Source organism: Sinocyclocheilus grahami, unplaced genomic scaffold (genome assembly GCF_001515645.1).
Source record: "Sinocyclocheilus grahami isolate Dianchi unplaced genomic scaffold, SAMN03320097.WGS_v1.1 scaffold1154.1, whole genome shotgun sequence".
Taxonomy (NCBI): domain Eukaryota; kingdom Metazoa; phylum Chordata; class Actinopteri; order Cypriniformes; family Cyprinidae; genus Sinocyclocheilus; species Sinocyclocheilus grahami.
The window spans coordinates 76187-93312 of NW_015506333.1; the positions used below are offsets into that span (position 1 = coordinate 76187).

Here is a 17126-nt window from a genome sequence, read left to right on the forward strand (position 1 = left end):
GAGTGCGTGTGTGAGTGCGTGTGTGTGAGTGTGCGTGTGAGTGTGCGTGTGTGTGTGAGTGAGCGTGTGCGTGTGCGTGTGCGTGAGTGTGTGTGAATGTGTGTGTGAGTGTGTGTCTGAGTGCGTGTGTGAGTGCGTGTGTGTGAGTGTGCGTGTGAGTGTGCGTGTGTGTGTGAGTGAGCGTGTGCGTGTGCGTGTGCGTGAGTGTGTGTGAATGTGTGTGTGAGTGTGTGTCTGAGTGCGTGTGTGAGTGCGTGTGTGTGAGTGTGCGTGTGAGTGTGCGTGTGTGTGTGAGTGAGCGTGTGCGTGTGCGTGTGCGTGAGTGTGTGTGAATGTGTGTGTGAGTGTGTGTCTGAGTGCGTGTGTGAGTGCGTGTGTGTGAGTGTGCGTGTGAGTGTGCGTGTGTGTGTGAGTGAGCGTGTGCGTGTGCGTGTGCGTGAGTGTGTGTGAATGTGTGTGTGAGTGTGTGTCTGAGTGCGTGTGTGAGTGCGTGTGTGTGAGTGTGCGTGTGAGTGTGCGTGTGTGTGTGAGTGAGCGTGTGCGTGTGCGTGTGCGTGAGTGTGTGTGAATGTGTGTGTGAGTGTGTGTCTGAGTGCGTGTGTGAGTGCGTGTGTGTGAGTGTGCGTGTGAGTGTGCGTGTGTGTGTGAGTGAGCGTGTGCGTGTGCGTGTGCGTGAGTGTGTGTGAATGTGTGTGTGAGTGTGTGTCTGAGTGCGTGTGTGAGTGCGTGTGTGTGAGTGTGCGTGTGAGTGTGCGTGTGTGTGTGAGTGAGCGTGTGCGTGTGCGTGTGCGTGAGTGTGTGTGAATGTGTGTGTGAGTGTGTGTCTGAGTGCGTGTGTGAGTGCGTGTGTGTGAGTGTGCGTGTGAGTGTGCGTGTGTGTGTGAGTGAGCGTGTGCGTGTGCGTGTGCGTGAGTGTGTGTGAATGTGTGTGTGAGTGTGTGTCTGAGTGCGTGTGTGAGTGCGTGTGTGTGAGTGTGCGTGTGAGTGTGCGTGTGTGTGTGAGTGAGCGTGTGCGTGTGCGTGTGCGTGAGTGTGTGTGAATGTGTGTGTGAGTGTGTGTCTGAGTGCGTGTGTGAGTGCGTGTGTGTGAGTGTGCGTGTGAGTGTGCGTGTGTGTGTGAGTGAGCGTGTGCGTGTGCGTGTGCGTGAGTGTGTGTGAATGTGTGTGTGAGTGTGTGTCTGAGTGCGTGTGTGAGTGCGTGTGTGTGAGTGTGCGTGTGAGTGTGCGTGTGTGTGTGAGTGAGCGTGTGCGTGTGCGTGTGCGTGAGTGTGTGTGAATGTGTGTGTGAGTGTGTGTCTGAGTGCGTGTGTGAGTGCGTGTGTGTGAGTGTGCGTGTGAGTGTGCGTGTGTGTGTGAGTGAGCGTGTGCGTGTGCGTGTGCGTGAGTGTGTGTGAATGTGTGTGTGAGTGTGTGTCTGAGTGCGTGTGTGAGTGCGTGTGTGTGAGTGTGCGTGTGAGTGTGCGTGTGTGTGTGAGTGAGCGTGTGCGTGTGCGTGTGCGTGAGTGTGTGTGAATGTGTGTGTGAGTGTGTGTCTGAGTGCGTGTGTGAGTGCGTGTGTGTGAGTGTGCGTGTGAGTGTGCGTGTGTGTGTGAGTGAGCGTGTGCGTGTGCGTGTGCGTGAGTGTGTGTGAATGTGTGTGTGAGTGTGTGTCTGAGTGCGTGTGTGAGTGCGTGTGTGTGAGTGTGCGTGTGAGTGTGCGTGTGTGTGTGAGTGAGCGTGTGCGTGTGCGTGTGCGTGAGTGTGTGTGAATGTGTGTGTGAGTGTGTGTCTGAGTGCGTGTGTGAGTGCGTGTGTGTGAGTGTGCGTGTGAGTGTGCGTGTGTGTGTTTGTGAGTGTGTGTGTGTGAGTGTGTCTGAGTGTGTGTCTGAGTGTGTGTCTGAGTGCGTGTGTGAGTGCGTTTGTGTGAGTGTGAGTGTGAGAGTGCGTGTGCGTGTGCGTGAGTGTGTGTGAATGTGTGTGTGAGTGTGTGTGTGTGTGTGTGAGTGTGTGTGTGAGTGTGAGTGTCTGTGTGAGTGTGTGTGTGTGTGTGTGTGTGTGAGAGAGTGTGTTTAACACATTGAGAATGTTGTATAGGCTCAAACCTTCATTTCTGTGTATGTTTGATGTGAATTGTGTTGGATTTATTGATTTTTATTGGACAAATAAAAATGCTTTGAATTTTGGTATTTCCCATTCATTTCCTATGGATGCCAATTTTTGGACACAAAGGTCAAATTAAGGATTATTTTTTTCAACCACTTAACATTGTTGAATCGAGTCCTCTTTGTGTGTGTGTGTGTGTGTGTGTGTTCAGGCAACAAACGTACGAAAAGTAGCCAAGTCTTGAACTGCTCAGATTAAGGAAAATATTTTTTTTAAAACAAAACAAAATTATTTTGCCCACAATTTGTCCTGAAGGTTGATTGAGGGTTAAAGAATTTAATTTTAATTTAATTAATTTTAAATTAAATTAAACAGTACATCAGAAAAAAAGCATTTTATGAACATATGTATTTAAGGACTTCATCTTTTCCAAAATCAGAAAAATTAGGAACAAATATCTTTGGTATCTATGTATTTATATTTAGGCTTAAACATTTATATTTAAAGAATTAGGCTGAGTGTTTTTTTTATTAGACTTGTTCATTTTAAATTAAATTAAACAATACATCAGAAAAAAGCATTTTAGAAACATATATATAAGGACTTAGGTTTAGATCGTTTTTTTTATCAAATGTATTATTATTAATTTAATTTGTATTTATATTTAGACTTGTATTTATATTTAAAGACTTAAATTTATGTTTTATTATAATTATTAATTTTAAATTAAATAAACAAAAATGGCCTTTTAAGAAAAAACTATTTTTGTATTTATATTTAAATGTATATAATATAACATTTATATTTAAAGACCTTGGAGTTTTTATCATTATTATATTTATTGACTTTAAATAAAATAAAATTACATTGTTTTATCATTGCACAGTGTATGAGGGGATTTTTTTATTTTTATTAGCATGTTTGAGCATGTTTGATTGGCCTGTTTGTTTATTTGTTTGTTTGTTTTTCCCCATTAGTGATGTAAAAAGTAAGGATCTGCGCTCATAAGCGTGTTTATTGCTGTGTTCTCTCCGGCTGTGGCTCGTTTCATCAGCGTTTCTTGACGTTGCATCACAGTTCCTCCGTTCTGAGCGGAAGGTTTTCATGTCGTCTGTAGTTTCTCGTGATCAGAGCTGAAGCTTCGTTTGTCTGTCAGACTCATTAAAGCCGCTGATTGCTTTGGTCATAGTGTTCGCTCAGCTTTCTCTAACAGACTGACGGAAAGAACACAATCTTTTAGAAAACTGTGTGAAAAATGATCAAATAAATGTTTTTTAAAAATAAGATTTTTTTTGTTGTTGTTTAAATTTGAATTAAAATAGTGAAAATAATATGAAAAATAAATGTTAAAAAAAGTTACAAAAATTTTTAATCGTTCAAAAAAACATTTTATTCATCATTCATTTTTGTTATAAAATAAATGTTTTTTTTAAATGTTAAAATAAATTATTTTACACGTATACATTAAAATTAGATTAAAATAGTGAAAACATGAAAATAGTAAAAAAATACTGTTTTTAATTTTTATCTCAAGTTTATTATATATAATAGTGAAAAATACTGCAAATACCGCTTTTAATATTGCAAAACAGTAAAAATACTATCTATAATATTCAGTTTATAAATGTATATTAAATGCCATTATTATTACCACATGTTCTCATGTTTGTTTGTGTTTATTTATTTATTTAGTAATATGTAGTATATATTTAAAAACATGATTTTTCAGAATTGTACATAAAAGATATCGTCTCAGGTTACTTATGTAACCATGGTTCCCTGAGTAGGGAACGAGTCATTTAGTAATATGTAGTATATATTTAAAAACATGATTTTTCAGAATTGTACATAAAAGATATATATATATATATTAGAGTGTTTTACAACCAAATATAATTTCAGTCTTTCTACTTCAAAATGATATGCTTCGTTCAGTGTGTTTCTTGCTGTTTCTTTGTAATTATTTGTGAAATTTACTAGCGATTTCTGCAATTTAGTAACTTATTTAATATTTATTTTTGCATGTGTGAAAAGTTTTAATATTAAAGTTTTTCATTGTGATTTTTTGGTGGATTGTATTGAATGAAATTAGGGTCAAGTGTTAATTATAATAATGAATAACTGTTATTAATTGAAGTGCGATGTGTTTACTGTAACTCAGCTGCTGATCTGATGAATGTGTTCTCTTCACAGCTCCCATCAATCCTGATCTGAGTGAGTATTTATGCAGTATTCCTGCCTTGCTTTCTTTCTTTCTTGAGTATTTTCAGGAGTGTAGCGTGTCCTCTGGTTTCTCCAGGATCTCCTGCATTAGTTTGAGTCGTGAGGGTGAAGCCTGTGTTAATGCTGATGAGCATTCATCCTCACACAGCTCGTCAGTGTGTGTTAATGACAGTCCTGATGACGAGGAATCTCTCCGACGCTCGTTTCCAAACACAGCACATGCTTTCAGGCCACTTCAAACAGACACTCTGTATTTAAAAAACTTATTTGTAGTACACTTGAGTGTACTAGTGTATGAAAGATGGGTTCTAGTATTTATTCATGGTGTCCCAAAATAGCACAGTTGAACTTAGGTTCATCTTAAGAAGTACTAAAGAATCATTTTTAGTATATTAAGTACAAAATTAGTGTGTGACAATAGAGCACTTTAAGTACATTATGGAAGTGTACTTTTTTTAACCTGGGATATATCAAAACTTAATGTTTGATTAGTAATATGCATTGCTAAGAACTTCATCTGAACAACTTTAAAGATGATTTTCTCAATATTTAGATTTTTTTGCACCCTCAGATTCCAGATTTTCAAATATTGTATCTCAGCCAAATATTGTCCGATCCTAACAAACCATACATCAATGGAAAGATTATTTATTCAGCTTTGAAAAAAAATTTACACTTAAGACTGGTTTTGTGGTCTGCGTCACATATTTCATGAGGTTAACTTATTTGTGATCAGTCTGCACAAGATCAACATGCTTGTTTGCGTTGCGGCTCCTTTAAATAAAGACCAAATATTCGATCATCAGAGCGTCTGTAAATCTTTCTACCGGCAGCGGTGTGAATGCATGAGTGTGTGAGATGAGGATGAGGAGGATGAGGAGGATGATGAGGATGACGATGATGATGAGGATGATGAGGATGACGATGAGGAGGATGAGGATGACGATGAGGATGATGAGGATGTTGATGATGAGGATGATGAGGATGAGGATGATGATGAGGATGACGATGAGGATGACGATGAGGACGATGAGGATGATGATGAGGATGATGAGGATGATGATGAGGAGGATGACGATGAGGATGACGATGAGGAGGATGATGACGATGAGGATGTTGATGATGAGGATGAGGATGATGATGAGGAGGATGAGGATGTTGATGATGATGAGGAGGATGATGATGAGGAGGATGACGATGAGGATGATGAGGATGATGATGAGGATGAGGATGATGATGAGGATGATGAGGATGACGATGAGGATGACGATGAGGATGAGGATGAGGATGAGGATGACGATGACGATGAGGATGATGATGAGGATGAGGATGACGATGAGGATGTTGATGATGATGATGAGGATGATGATGACGATGATGAGGATGATGACGATGATGATGATGATGAGGATGACGATGAGGATGAGGATGACGATGAGGATGATGATGACGATGAGGATGTTGATGAGGATGATGAGGATGATGAGGATGTTGATGATGAGGATGATGATGATGACGATGATGATGAGGATGATGATGATGAGGATGATGATGATGAGGATGATGATGAGGATGATGATGAGGACGATGATGATGACGATGAGGATGATGATGATGACGATGAGGATGATGATGATGATCTCTCTAAGCCTGCTTCTGTTTGTTCTCAGGAGAGTTTCACTGCAGTTTTGAGGAGGATCCCGTCTGCATGTTCACTCAGGACAAGAATGATGACTTCGACTGGACGAGACACAGCGCAGCCACACGCGACACCAAATACACGCCCAACACGGGGCCCAGCGGGGACCGCAGCGGCTCCAAACAGGGTACGAGCTTCTGAGGCCTTTAGGACAGAATCAGTTTCAGTCTCTCTCACCCGAGCAGCTCTTACCTAATCTTCATCATTTCTTTCATCTTCAACCTGTTATATTTTTAGTTATTAATATAAATCATTTTAGAAATATTTATTTATATTTAATATATGATACACTATGTAGTAGTAATATTAGTATATACAGAGTTTTTGGCTAAATTCCCATTTTGTAGTTGTACAGAATAAACTAGAAATATTGTATATTAAATATATTTTTACATATTACATATTCATATATACGCATATATATATATATATATATAATTTTGTGAAATATTATTGCAATTTAAAATAACAGTTTTCTATTTCAGCATCATTACTCCAGTTTTCAGTGTCACATGCCAAAAATCATTAGGATATTAAGTAAAGATCATGTTCCATGAAGATATTTTGTAAATATCCTACCGTAAATATATCAAAACTTAATGTTTGATTAGTAATATGCATTGCTAAGAACTTCATTTGAACAACTTTAAAGATGATTTTCTCAATATTTAGATTTTTTTTGCACCCTCAGATTCCAGATTTTCAAAAAAAAATTCTAAATTATTTTCTTTCTGCATTTCCATTTATTTTTGTAAACAGAAACAGTACAATTAGGGGAAAATCTAATAATAGTAATAATGCAATATATATTGGTGTGTATGTTGAAGTAAAATTTTAGATCTTTTATACTGCTCTTGGGTTTTTTATTTATATGTATTTGATACTTTTAGTTTGTTGTGTTGATGTTTGTGTTTGTATCTTATGGTGAAGCCAAAGATGACAATAGCAATAATAATACTAACAAATAACAATAATAATAATATTAATAATAGAAAGAAAAGTACAAAAATTATTTTGAGTTATATATATATATATATATATATATATATATATATACACACACACACACACATATATATATACATATGTTGTATATACATTACTGTTGTTATTATGTTGTGTACTATATATATATATGATATGTAAGAAAGTGCAGTTAGATTGCTTCAGTGTTAGTCACCTGAGCACGCGTGTTACAGCAGTTTCTATTACTGTGTGTGTCTCATGATTGTGTTTGTGTGGTTATCAGGTTTCTTCATGTACATCGAGACGTCCAGACCTCGTAAAGACGGCGACACGGCGCGTCTCCTGAGCCCCACGTTTAATGTGGCCCCCAAAAACCCCTACAGCATCACCAGCCCTCCGGTTTACTGCTTCAGCTTCTACTACCACATGTACGGCAAACACATCGGTAAGAGCCACAGACGTGCTAAAACCCATCAACATGATCACTTTCTGCAATTATTGACCACACTTTGACCTCTATAGTGGTTTAGTAAAATCTACAGTGTACTATTATAGTATTTATTAATGTTTTGAAGTGAATGTTAGTTTTTTTTATTTATAATTATAATAACTATATTATAATTCGATTATATTCATTTTTGTTTTTTATAATTCTATTTAGCTTTATTTTTTATTTCAGTTTTAGTAATTTAGTTTTAGAAATTTAAACTTGTTACTTTAATAATTTGCGTTTAAGTTTTTTTTTTTTACATTTATCTAATTTTGTCTTTTATTTTATTTCAGCTTTCAGCAACTGAAAACAATTTTCATGGTTTTCAGTAGTTTCAATAGTTTATTTTAGTAATTTATATTTCAGTTGGTTGCCAAAGCAAACATTACACATTTTTAAGTTTTCAATGTTTTTTTTTTATTATTAATTAAACTGGTTTTCATTCCGTTTTCATTTTGATTTTAGTGCAAGTTTTAAGAACTTTGTGCATTTTTTTAGAGTTTTTTTTAACTCTGTTTGGCTTTAATTTAGTTTGTTATTTCAATTTTTGTAATTTAGTTTTAGTAAACGTATTTCAGTTAGTTGCCAATGCAATGTTACAAATGATCATTATTATTGTTTTTTTATCTTTTTTTTTTCATTTTCATTTTAGTGTGAGTTTTAGTAGTTTTGTTATGTGCTTTTGTCATTTTTATTAGTTTTAGTTTTTTTATAATTTCATTTAGCTTTCACTGGCCTGGTTTCACATACAGGGCTTAGACTAAACCAGGATTAGACCATAGTTCATTTAGAAGAGACAAAACAAAGACACTGATATATTTTAAGATCAGTCAGTGCAAGTTTCTTTCAGTTGAAACAGCTCAGACTTACATTTTAGTCTTGTGTTTGAAACCGGGTGTTTATTATTTTAATTTTAGTTTTATTAATTTATTCATTTAGTTTTAGTAATTTAAACATTTTATTTTACTTAGTTGCTAAAGTAACATTACTGATTTTCATTGAAGTTATAGTATTTTTTTATTTAATTTTTGTGTTTTATTTTGTTTCACCTTTGTTTCATTTTAAACAATTTTGATAGTTTTAGTTAATGACAATTCTGACTCTGAAGTATTTTGAACACATTGTGCCATATTTAAATTCACAGATTTTTTTCCCACTTCCACTTAAGAGAGTTTTAAAGATTAATGAGCACTTTGAATCTGCACAGATAAAGATTGCCATATTTGTTGTGCATGTGGTTGAATATACAGCTGTATAGAAGCACCACGACACCTCATTCATGTCTAAATCCGACGTTTTATCCCAGCGGAGCAGCTGCTGGAATATAATGAGAGAGGAGTCCATTTAAGAGGATAAGAGGATATCGCTCACATTAACATGAGCAGAAACGCTTTCATTCCTCTTTACATGTGTTTCACTCAGGAAGATTGAGCGGATTGATATCTAAACCTGACCGTAATGTCTTGTTTAAGGCAAAACGCTGTAGGTGCATACAATTTGCATACATTTCCAGAACATAAAATTGAACACTGGATAAAGCTAGACTTAATATTCTTTTTTGATTGTGTTGACATATTAGAGTTCAAAGTTTTTATAGAGGGGATTCTGGATTTCTCTTTTTATAACTCCATAAATCAGAAAATACTGTCAACAGACAGAAAAACTCTACATTTTATCCTTGTTTAAGAAATATAATTGTAAAAATATATCAACCAAATGGTAAATTAACAAACCTCTCTATAAAATCCTTCAGAATATAGATAGGAGTAAAACTGTAAGTTTTGGTGTATGTAAGTGCTGCTGAAGTGGACAAAAAAACTTTTGAATATATGTATTGCTATTGAAATCTTCAGATACAAATAGATAACGTGCAGTGTGTTTTTTTATGTTTTCTTTCCACTAGTCTGAACATTGGTTCAACATTCTTGTCTGATTTTGTTGACATATTAGAGTTAAAGGTTTATCCAGAGGGATTCTGGATTTCTCTTTTTTATCACTCCATAAATCAGAAAATAGCCTACCACAAACAGGCAGAAATACATTTTCACATAAAATGTTGTTAAAAATATCAGGTGAATGTTATATGAACAAACCCCTCAGTAAAAATCTTCAGAATATAGACAGAAATAAAACTCTAAGTTTTGGTGTATGTAAGTGCTGCTGGAGTGGAGGAAAAACTTTTAAAGTTATTGATTGGAAATTAAATCTACAGACACAAATAGATCAAAATATAATAAAACGAACAGTTACATGTGTATTTTTGATTATTTTTTCCCCCCACTAGTCTGAACATTGGTTCAAAATTTGTATTTGATTTTGTTGATATTTTAGAGTTAAATGTTTTTCCAGAGTTGATTCTCGATTTCTCTTTTTATTACTCCATAAATCAGAAAATACTGTCAACAGACAGAAAACAAACATTTCGCCATGTTTTTAGGAATAAAATGTTATATAAATTAGAGTGAATGTTATATGAACAAACCCCTCAGTAAAAATCTTCAGAATATAGAGAGGAATCAAACTCTAAGTTTTGGTGTATGCAAGTGCTGCTGGAGCGGAGGAAAAACTTTTGAAGATGTGTTAGAATTGAAATTTAAATGTTTTCTTTCCACACGTCTGAAACAAGGCATGTTATGGAAGCAAAATAGACCTCAAAACTGACCAGTTCATGAGAGTCGATTATTGTCTTCAGATTTCCACACACCTTTCCCAAATACCCAAAGCAAGCATGATTGTTAATTTACCATCCTACAGCTTTGACCAGGTAGAAACCAAGTACAATCGATTGATTTGCAATTTGACTTGCGCTCTTCAGCTCTTCTGTTGGACGGAGTTCAGTTGTTAAATTAATTGATTGTATTTTCCCACAGGCTCTCTGAATGCATTTGTGAAGCAGAAAGGTCAGTCGACTTCAGATGCCGGTCCAGTCTGGTCTCTCAGCGGGAACCAAGGGGACCGATGGAGACAAGCCAAAATTAGCATCCATCCTACTGCCTCCTTCCAGGTGAGCGAACTGCACGTGTAACACGGAGACATTCACATTCATTCAGTATTTATAGAGCATTTTTGTGAGGTTTAGAAGGAAATTGATAGTTTTAGTCATTAAAGGGATAGTTCACACAAGAATGAAAATGTGATGTTTATCTGCTTACCCCCAGGGCATCCAAGTTGTAGGTGACTTTGTTTCTTCAGTAGAACACAAACTGAGATTTTCAACTCAAACCGTTTCAGTCTGTCAGTCATATAATGGAAGTGAATGGGAATCACGACTTTGAGAGTCAAAAAACATACACAAACAAAACCAAATTAAACCCTGTGGCTCTTGACGATACATTGATGTGTAAAGATACGAAACGATCGGTCTGTGCAAGAAACTGAACAGTATTTATATCGTCTTTTACCTCTGATTTACTGCAATGTCCGAACTGTCCTGAGCACGTTTGCGTCTTCTTCTTCAGCCGGCACGTGACGCGTCTTCTTCTTGCTTGACACTCTATCTACAATCTCAATTAGGAGTATCAATGGTCCATTTGAGCGATAGGGGGTGGTAATGCACTTATAAGTCTGCGATCCGCCGTAAAGCAAGAAGAAGAAGAAGACGTGTCACGCACTGATTGAAGAAGAAGATGCAAACATGCTCAGGACGCGCTCAGGACAGTTCGGACATTGCAGGTAAAAAACTATATAAATACTGTTCAGTTTCTTGCAGACCGATTGTTTTGTGTCTTTACACATGAATGTATCATCACGAGCCACAAGAACACATTAAATTGATGATAAGTGACAGTAAAGACATTTATAATGTTACAAAAGATTTCTATTTCAAATAAATGATGTTCTAGTGAACTTTTTTATGCATCAAAGATTCCTGGTATTTCAGTATCAATGATATACTATATTTTCACTTAGTATTTTGGATTAGATTTTATTTTTATATATTCTGTTTTCATTTTAATTTTAGTTAAAGTTTTAGAACCTTTGTTAGTTGTTTTTTTTAAATGTATATATAGTTTTTTTTTCATTTAGGTTTTTTTCAGTTTGTTTTGTTTTAGTTCTTTTAGTACGTTAACTTGAATTAAATAATAATGAGACATTTTGATTTGGCAACTAGCTGATACAAAAAAAAACTTTTATTAATCAATTAAATATTAATATTGATCAAAAGTGCCAGTAAAGACATTTATAATGTTACAAAAGATTTATATTTCAAATAAATGCTGTTCTTTTGAACTTTTTGTTCATCAAAGAAACCTGAAGAATAAAATGTGTCACAGTTTCCACAAAAATATCGTGCAGCACAACTGTTCTCAACATTGATAATAATCAGAAATGTTTCTAATAATCAGCATATTATACTGATTTCTGAAGATCATGTGACACTGAAGACTGGAGTAATGATGCTGAAAATACAGCTGCGCATCACAGAAATACATTACAGTTTAACACATATTCACATCAATAATATTTCACTGTTTTACTGTATTTTTGATCAAATAAATGCAGCCTTGGTGAGCAGAAGAGACCTCTTTCAAAGACAAAAAAAGTCTTACTGTTATATTTATAGTTTTTTTGTAAATGTAATGTGTATATATATATGTATATATCATTTTATGTCCTAAATGTTTTTATGAAGTCACAAAGCATCATATGAAACAGTAAGTCACTTGAGGTCATGCTGTATTTTGAAAATAGCCTAATAGCACAACCTCTCATATTTTGCAGAAGCTTATGTCGAGTCCAGAAGAGGCTCTTGAGATTAACTTTATTTTGTTTGTGCTCCATTTCCATCACACAGGTGATATTCGAGGGCATCCGCGGCCCCGGGATCGAGGGGGACATCGCCATTGATGATGTCACGCTCGAGGAGGGGGAGTGTCCTGACCCTCCGTCCAATCGTATGTATCGAGCATGCATCTCCATGGTAACCAAGCCGTAATTGCATGTAGCACAATTTTGTCCAGGAGAGCTCAGTAATTACAGGAGAACAAACAGCGAGAAAGACGGAAATTAGGCCCGGTAATGGGCTGGAATTGACAAGAGCAGCAGTGAGAGCGAAACGCGGCTCCACTTCTGCTGGAAACATCATAAAAAACCTTCCTTCTGGAGCCAAACTACAGCTGTAATCGTGACGTGAAGCTATGTGTTCATCATTATTATTAGGCATCAGGTTTTCCATTATTATCCAAAGCTGCGTGACTGTAAGAGACGTCTCGTATCGATCTCACCGTGAGATGTGTTTGTGTTGTAAATACAAGCGTGGTGGAGAACGATCAAATGCTGCAGTAATAATATGCACTGGAGGATGATTATGAATCACAGAAATACAGTTCAGACATTTATGAACAACCGTGTGTGTGAAAAACATTAGAGAGAGACGCTTTTGAATGCTGTTTACTGAGTCAAGCAAGTGTTAACGCTTTCCCCATCAGCGGTTTTTTTTTTTTAAGTTGCCAGTCACCGCCAGCAATTTTTTACATTTCCACGAAACTTTCATGGGCCCCATAATATTTTGATGCATGAATAACTTAAGTTTTTCATTCTGGTTCTAATGAGAGCGTCTGGAGATTTGGTTTGCTGCTCACACTGCACCCATTAAATATAACTATAAAAAATAAAAGAATAATAGAAATAATAGTATTAACGGACTTTTAAAAAATAAATAAATTGAAAAAATTTGAAATAAAAAGTGAGTATTAAATAAAAATACAATTATTTTATAGCACACTTAAAAAAGTGCAATGCTAATATTTACATTTTCTTTTATTTATTTATTTTTTACTTTTTATTTTTATATGAATTTTCATCATTTTTGATGTAGCTGAGAAGTCAGATTTATGCTTTCGGTTCGAATGGAAATCTTATACAGTTTATTAGAGTTAGTCGATCTAAAACGGTGATTGTGCATTAACAGCTGTCAACCACATCGGTACAAAAAACAGTGAAAACACGGAAAGCTGGAAAATTCCCTTAATGCTGGGGAAAGATTTAAAGGCACAGTTCACCCAATAATGAAAACCCTCATCATTTACTCACCCTTATGTCACTCCAAACATATACGAGTTTCCTATTTCTGTTGAGCACAAAAGAAGATATTTTAGAGAATGTTGCTATTCAAACAGTTGACTTTAGCCATTGACTTCCATAGCAGTTTTTCCATACTATTGAACCCAATGGCTACCGTCAACTGTATAGTACCACACTAACATCCATTCAGATTGTGCAACTGCACAGCAACTCCCACATCTACATGACAGCCCCAGGCATCATGCTGGTTAGTTTTGATCTGGTTATCTGGTTAGTGCTAACCTCTTTCTCTGTGTTTCCCACAGCGATCAGAGGAGCGGCTGCATGTGGCGTCTCCAGTATATGGCCACTGAGCGTCACGCTGTTTTTTACCGTAATCATCGGTCAGAGGTGACGCTCCACGTGAGAAAAGACTCCAGATGCGTCCCTCAATATTTAATCACCAAAGATTCATGCTTTCGGATCGCAGAGGAGGCACAACAACAGATCCACGCGGAATGAAACGACCACAAACAGAAACTAATGCTTAAAATATTAAATAAATTAACGTTCTCTGATGCTCCGATGTCTGGAATCAACCGAGGATTTGAACGTTGACGTCAAAAGCACAACGAATACTTCGCAATCTGGATTTACCTGAAAGACAAGCGAAGGCAGTTTCGTGAACGAACATTGAGTTTTACACACCATTCCCCTTCCTTTTTTCCATCTTGAGATGTTCTTTTCTGGTGCTTTGGAGTAACGTCTCATCCTCTGGTTGATCTTCTCTTGATTTGTTCTGGGTTTGGTTCGGATCGGTGCTTTAAAAGCAAATAAAACAGAACCTTGTTTCGCTTTATTCCCCGACTCCAGTAGCAGGCTGATTTCTCAACACTGTGCTCACGTTCTCAAGCGGAGAACTTTGCGTTTTTTGGCATCCGTGACGGTGAAAACCTTGGTTTGTCGTCGTTCCCGGCACCGGCTGAGTGACAGAGTTTCTGCCATTAAAAAAGAAGTGCCTTCAGGTTAAAAACCGATCCGTTAGCCTGGCCATCGACAACAAACGTCCATGTTTCTAACATCTGCGATGGGCTATTTTATACTCATTTCTATCGCCCCTCAAGTGCTGGAATGCACGACTGCGAGCGTCACATACGAATAATCGCGAACACACGATGTTTGGCTGCTGGAGGACGATGTATGGACAAATGTCACGCTCTCCATCCCCGGCTATCATGCCTCTGTCATTTATATACCGAACAATGTGCATTCTGAGAGAAAAATACTAAATATTCATAACTATAATAATATTTTATTACTCTATCCAGAATGTGTCTCAGCTTTTACAAACGAACTGTGAAAATCGATGGCGGTATCTACCTGAGCGCTCGACCGGACGCTTTTTAAAAAGGGTGTTGTAAAAAAAAAAAAAACGTGATATGAAAATGTTTTGACAAGAAGCTGTGTCTCGTTTCTTCTGATTTACGTTGAAATGTTCCGACTTTACTGTCTTTATTTCTCGTCGTCTCCCTTGCATTGCTGAAAATATCAAAAACGGGCAGAAAGACGCCGGTTTGGTAACTGTACAACTTGTATATGTAAAGAAGCTCTGTTCATTGAGATTTATATGAGATGTTTTATGAACGAGTCAAAGGAAGCACAACATTTAGGATTCAGTCATTTATAAACATCATACATGTGACCGTCCTCCTGCAAAACCAGCGTGAAAATAAAGTGACGCCGGAAGCTGACTTTCACTAAGAATTGAATTTAAAAAAAGAATCAAAATGGACTTTGCATTGGACTGCTTTCGAATAAATGTGCACATTGCTCATGCATATGGTTAAAAACAAAATAGGATGTAAATTACTGGCCCGGAATACAAAAACATCACAAGCTGATTAATGATATTCAAACGTCATTTAAAGAAATAGTTCACCTCAAAATAAAATGTGCTCACCCTCAGGTCATCCAAGATGTACTGTAGATGAGTTTGTAGAAATGTAGCACTGCATCAGTCCCTCAGCAATGGATGCTCTGCAGTGAATGGGTGCCGTCAGAATGAGTGTCCAAACAGCTACTCCTATAATCCACAGCACTCCAGTCCATCAGTTAACATCTGGAGAAGACAAAAGCTGAAACACATCCAGCATTAAGACGCTTTTAACTAAAATACATAGAGTCCATAATCCATAATAACTCTTCCTCCAGTGAAAAAGTGCATCTGCTGTTGTCTCTCACATCAACATCCAGCCACATATGTGTTTAGAGCTGTTTAAACGCTGCTTGATCTGTGCAGATTTCTCTCCTGATTCACACCAGAACACTTCTTCACTGGAGGAAGCCTTATTATGGATTATTATCCAGCTAACAGGGAATGTTCTCTCAACGTTATGAACAGCTGTTCCTCCAGTAACAACAGAACATTCGTTCAGAGTTATCTGGTCTTTAATAATGTTCTTAAAACGTTATTTATACATTGTCCATGGAACAGCATTTCAGTTGGACGTTCGTGTAACGTTTTTTAAACGTTGCTACTTGTTTCAGAACATTCCGAGAACATTCCAAAAGTAACATTCCCATAATGTTTGCAAAATGATACAATGGAATGATCCCTTAATGTGCGTTCTTTAAAGTTTGTCAAAACCTAAACAAAATATTCTTAGAACATTTTGCTGGATGGAATTATGGATTATGGACTCTATGGTATTTTAGTTAAAAGCGTTTTAGCGCTGGATTTGTCTCAGCGTGTGTCTTCTCCAGATGTTAACTGATGGACTGGAGTGCTGTGGATTATTGTGATGTTTTTATCAGCTCTCATTCTGATGGCACCCATTCGCTTGCAGTGAGACACTGATGCAGTGCTACATTTCTACAAAGCACATTTTCAGATAATGTTCATTTTTGAGTGAAATACTCCTTTAAAAGTGAAGTGTGTTGTTGTTGTTTGGGGTATTTGGGTGTCTCTTTGTAAAACCCATTAAGAACATTGACACATCGTTGGTTTTATTTTAGATGAATGATGGTGCGATGCAGCAGGTGTTGATTATGTAGACGTGCGTCACCTCAGTAGCCGTTTCATAATGGAAACGTTTCATATTCTGCAGTGCTCGCTGTATTGTCGCATTACAAACAACGTGAGTTCAAGAACGCCAGTCATGAAGTCCTGAACCATAATGTGCAATTTCCTTCCTTGTGCCCCAAAATAACCTTTAATTTGTGAATCAGCAGGAGGGTAAAGAATGAGCCGAGTGCGTAACGAAGCGTGATTATTCTCCTGGTTTTACTGCAGGACGTCACATATATGTGCTGGTATATGCAGTGTACCGTAGGTCTAAACAGAGTCACTTCATGATGTAAAAGATTCATTCACAGTACAATGACTGACACTTGTTACAGGACTTCAGAATCATCCGTCTAATGAATCCCGAGTCAAATATACGGAGTCTTTATGATGTAAAAATGAACAATAAAGGAAATACTAATGATGTTAATTAAGGGCTAAAGGCATCTCAGCTTGTTTCTGTGTGAGCATGTACTACATGAAAGCTTGTGTTGTTATTATTTGCCAAAAGAAGTCGTGGATGTCATTTGTTTTCCGAGTTGGGCGATGTACTGAATGCATTTGTGATGATCTGCTGGTGAAAATGAACTGGCATTGTG

The 17126-nt window shown here is 36.8% G+C and overlaps 1 protein-coding gene across 1 annotated transcript in view; it reads left to right on the plus strand.

Annotated features, from left to right (window-relative positions):
* LOC107567384 (MAM domain-containing glycosylphosphatidylinositol anchor protein 2-like) overlaps positions 1-15429 on the plus strand; it is a gene marked incomplete at its 5' end in the record, with an annotated part of 84204 nt that extends 68775 nt beyond the window's left edge. Inside the window, 6 exons of the mRNA XM_016253069.1 lie at positions 4276-4296; positions 5976-6131; positions 7254-7415; positions 10331-10464; positions 12256-12355; positions 13790-15429. Coding sequence (XP_016108555.1) covers positions 4276-4296; positions 5976-6131; positions 7254-7415; positions 10331-10464; positions 12256-12355; positions 13790-13878 — 662 coding nt within the window. The remainder of the gene's footprint in view (positions 1-4275; positions 4297-5975; positions 6132-7253; positions 7416-10330; positions 10465-12255; positions 12356-13789) is intronic.
* Between the last annotated feature and the right edge of the window lie 1697 nt (positions 15430-17126).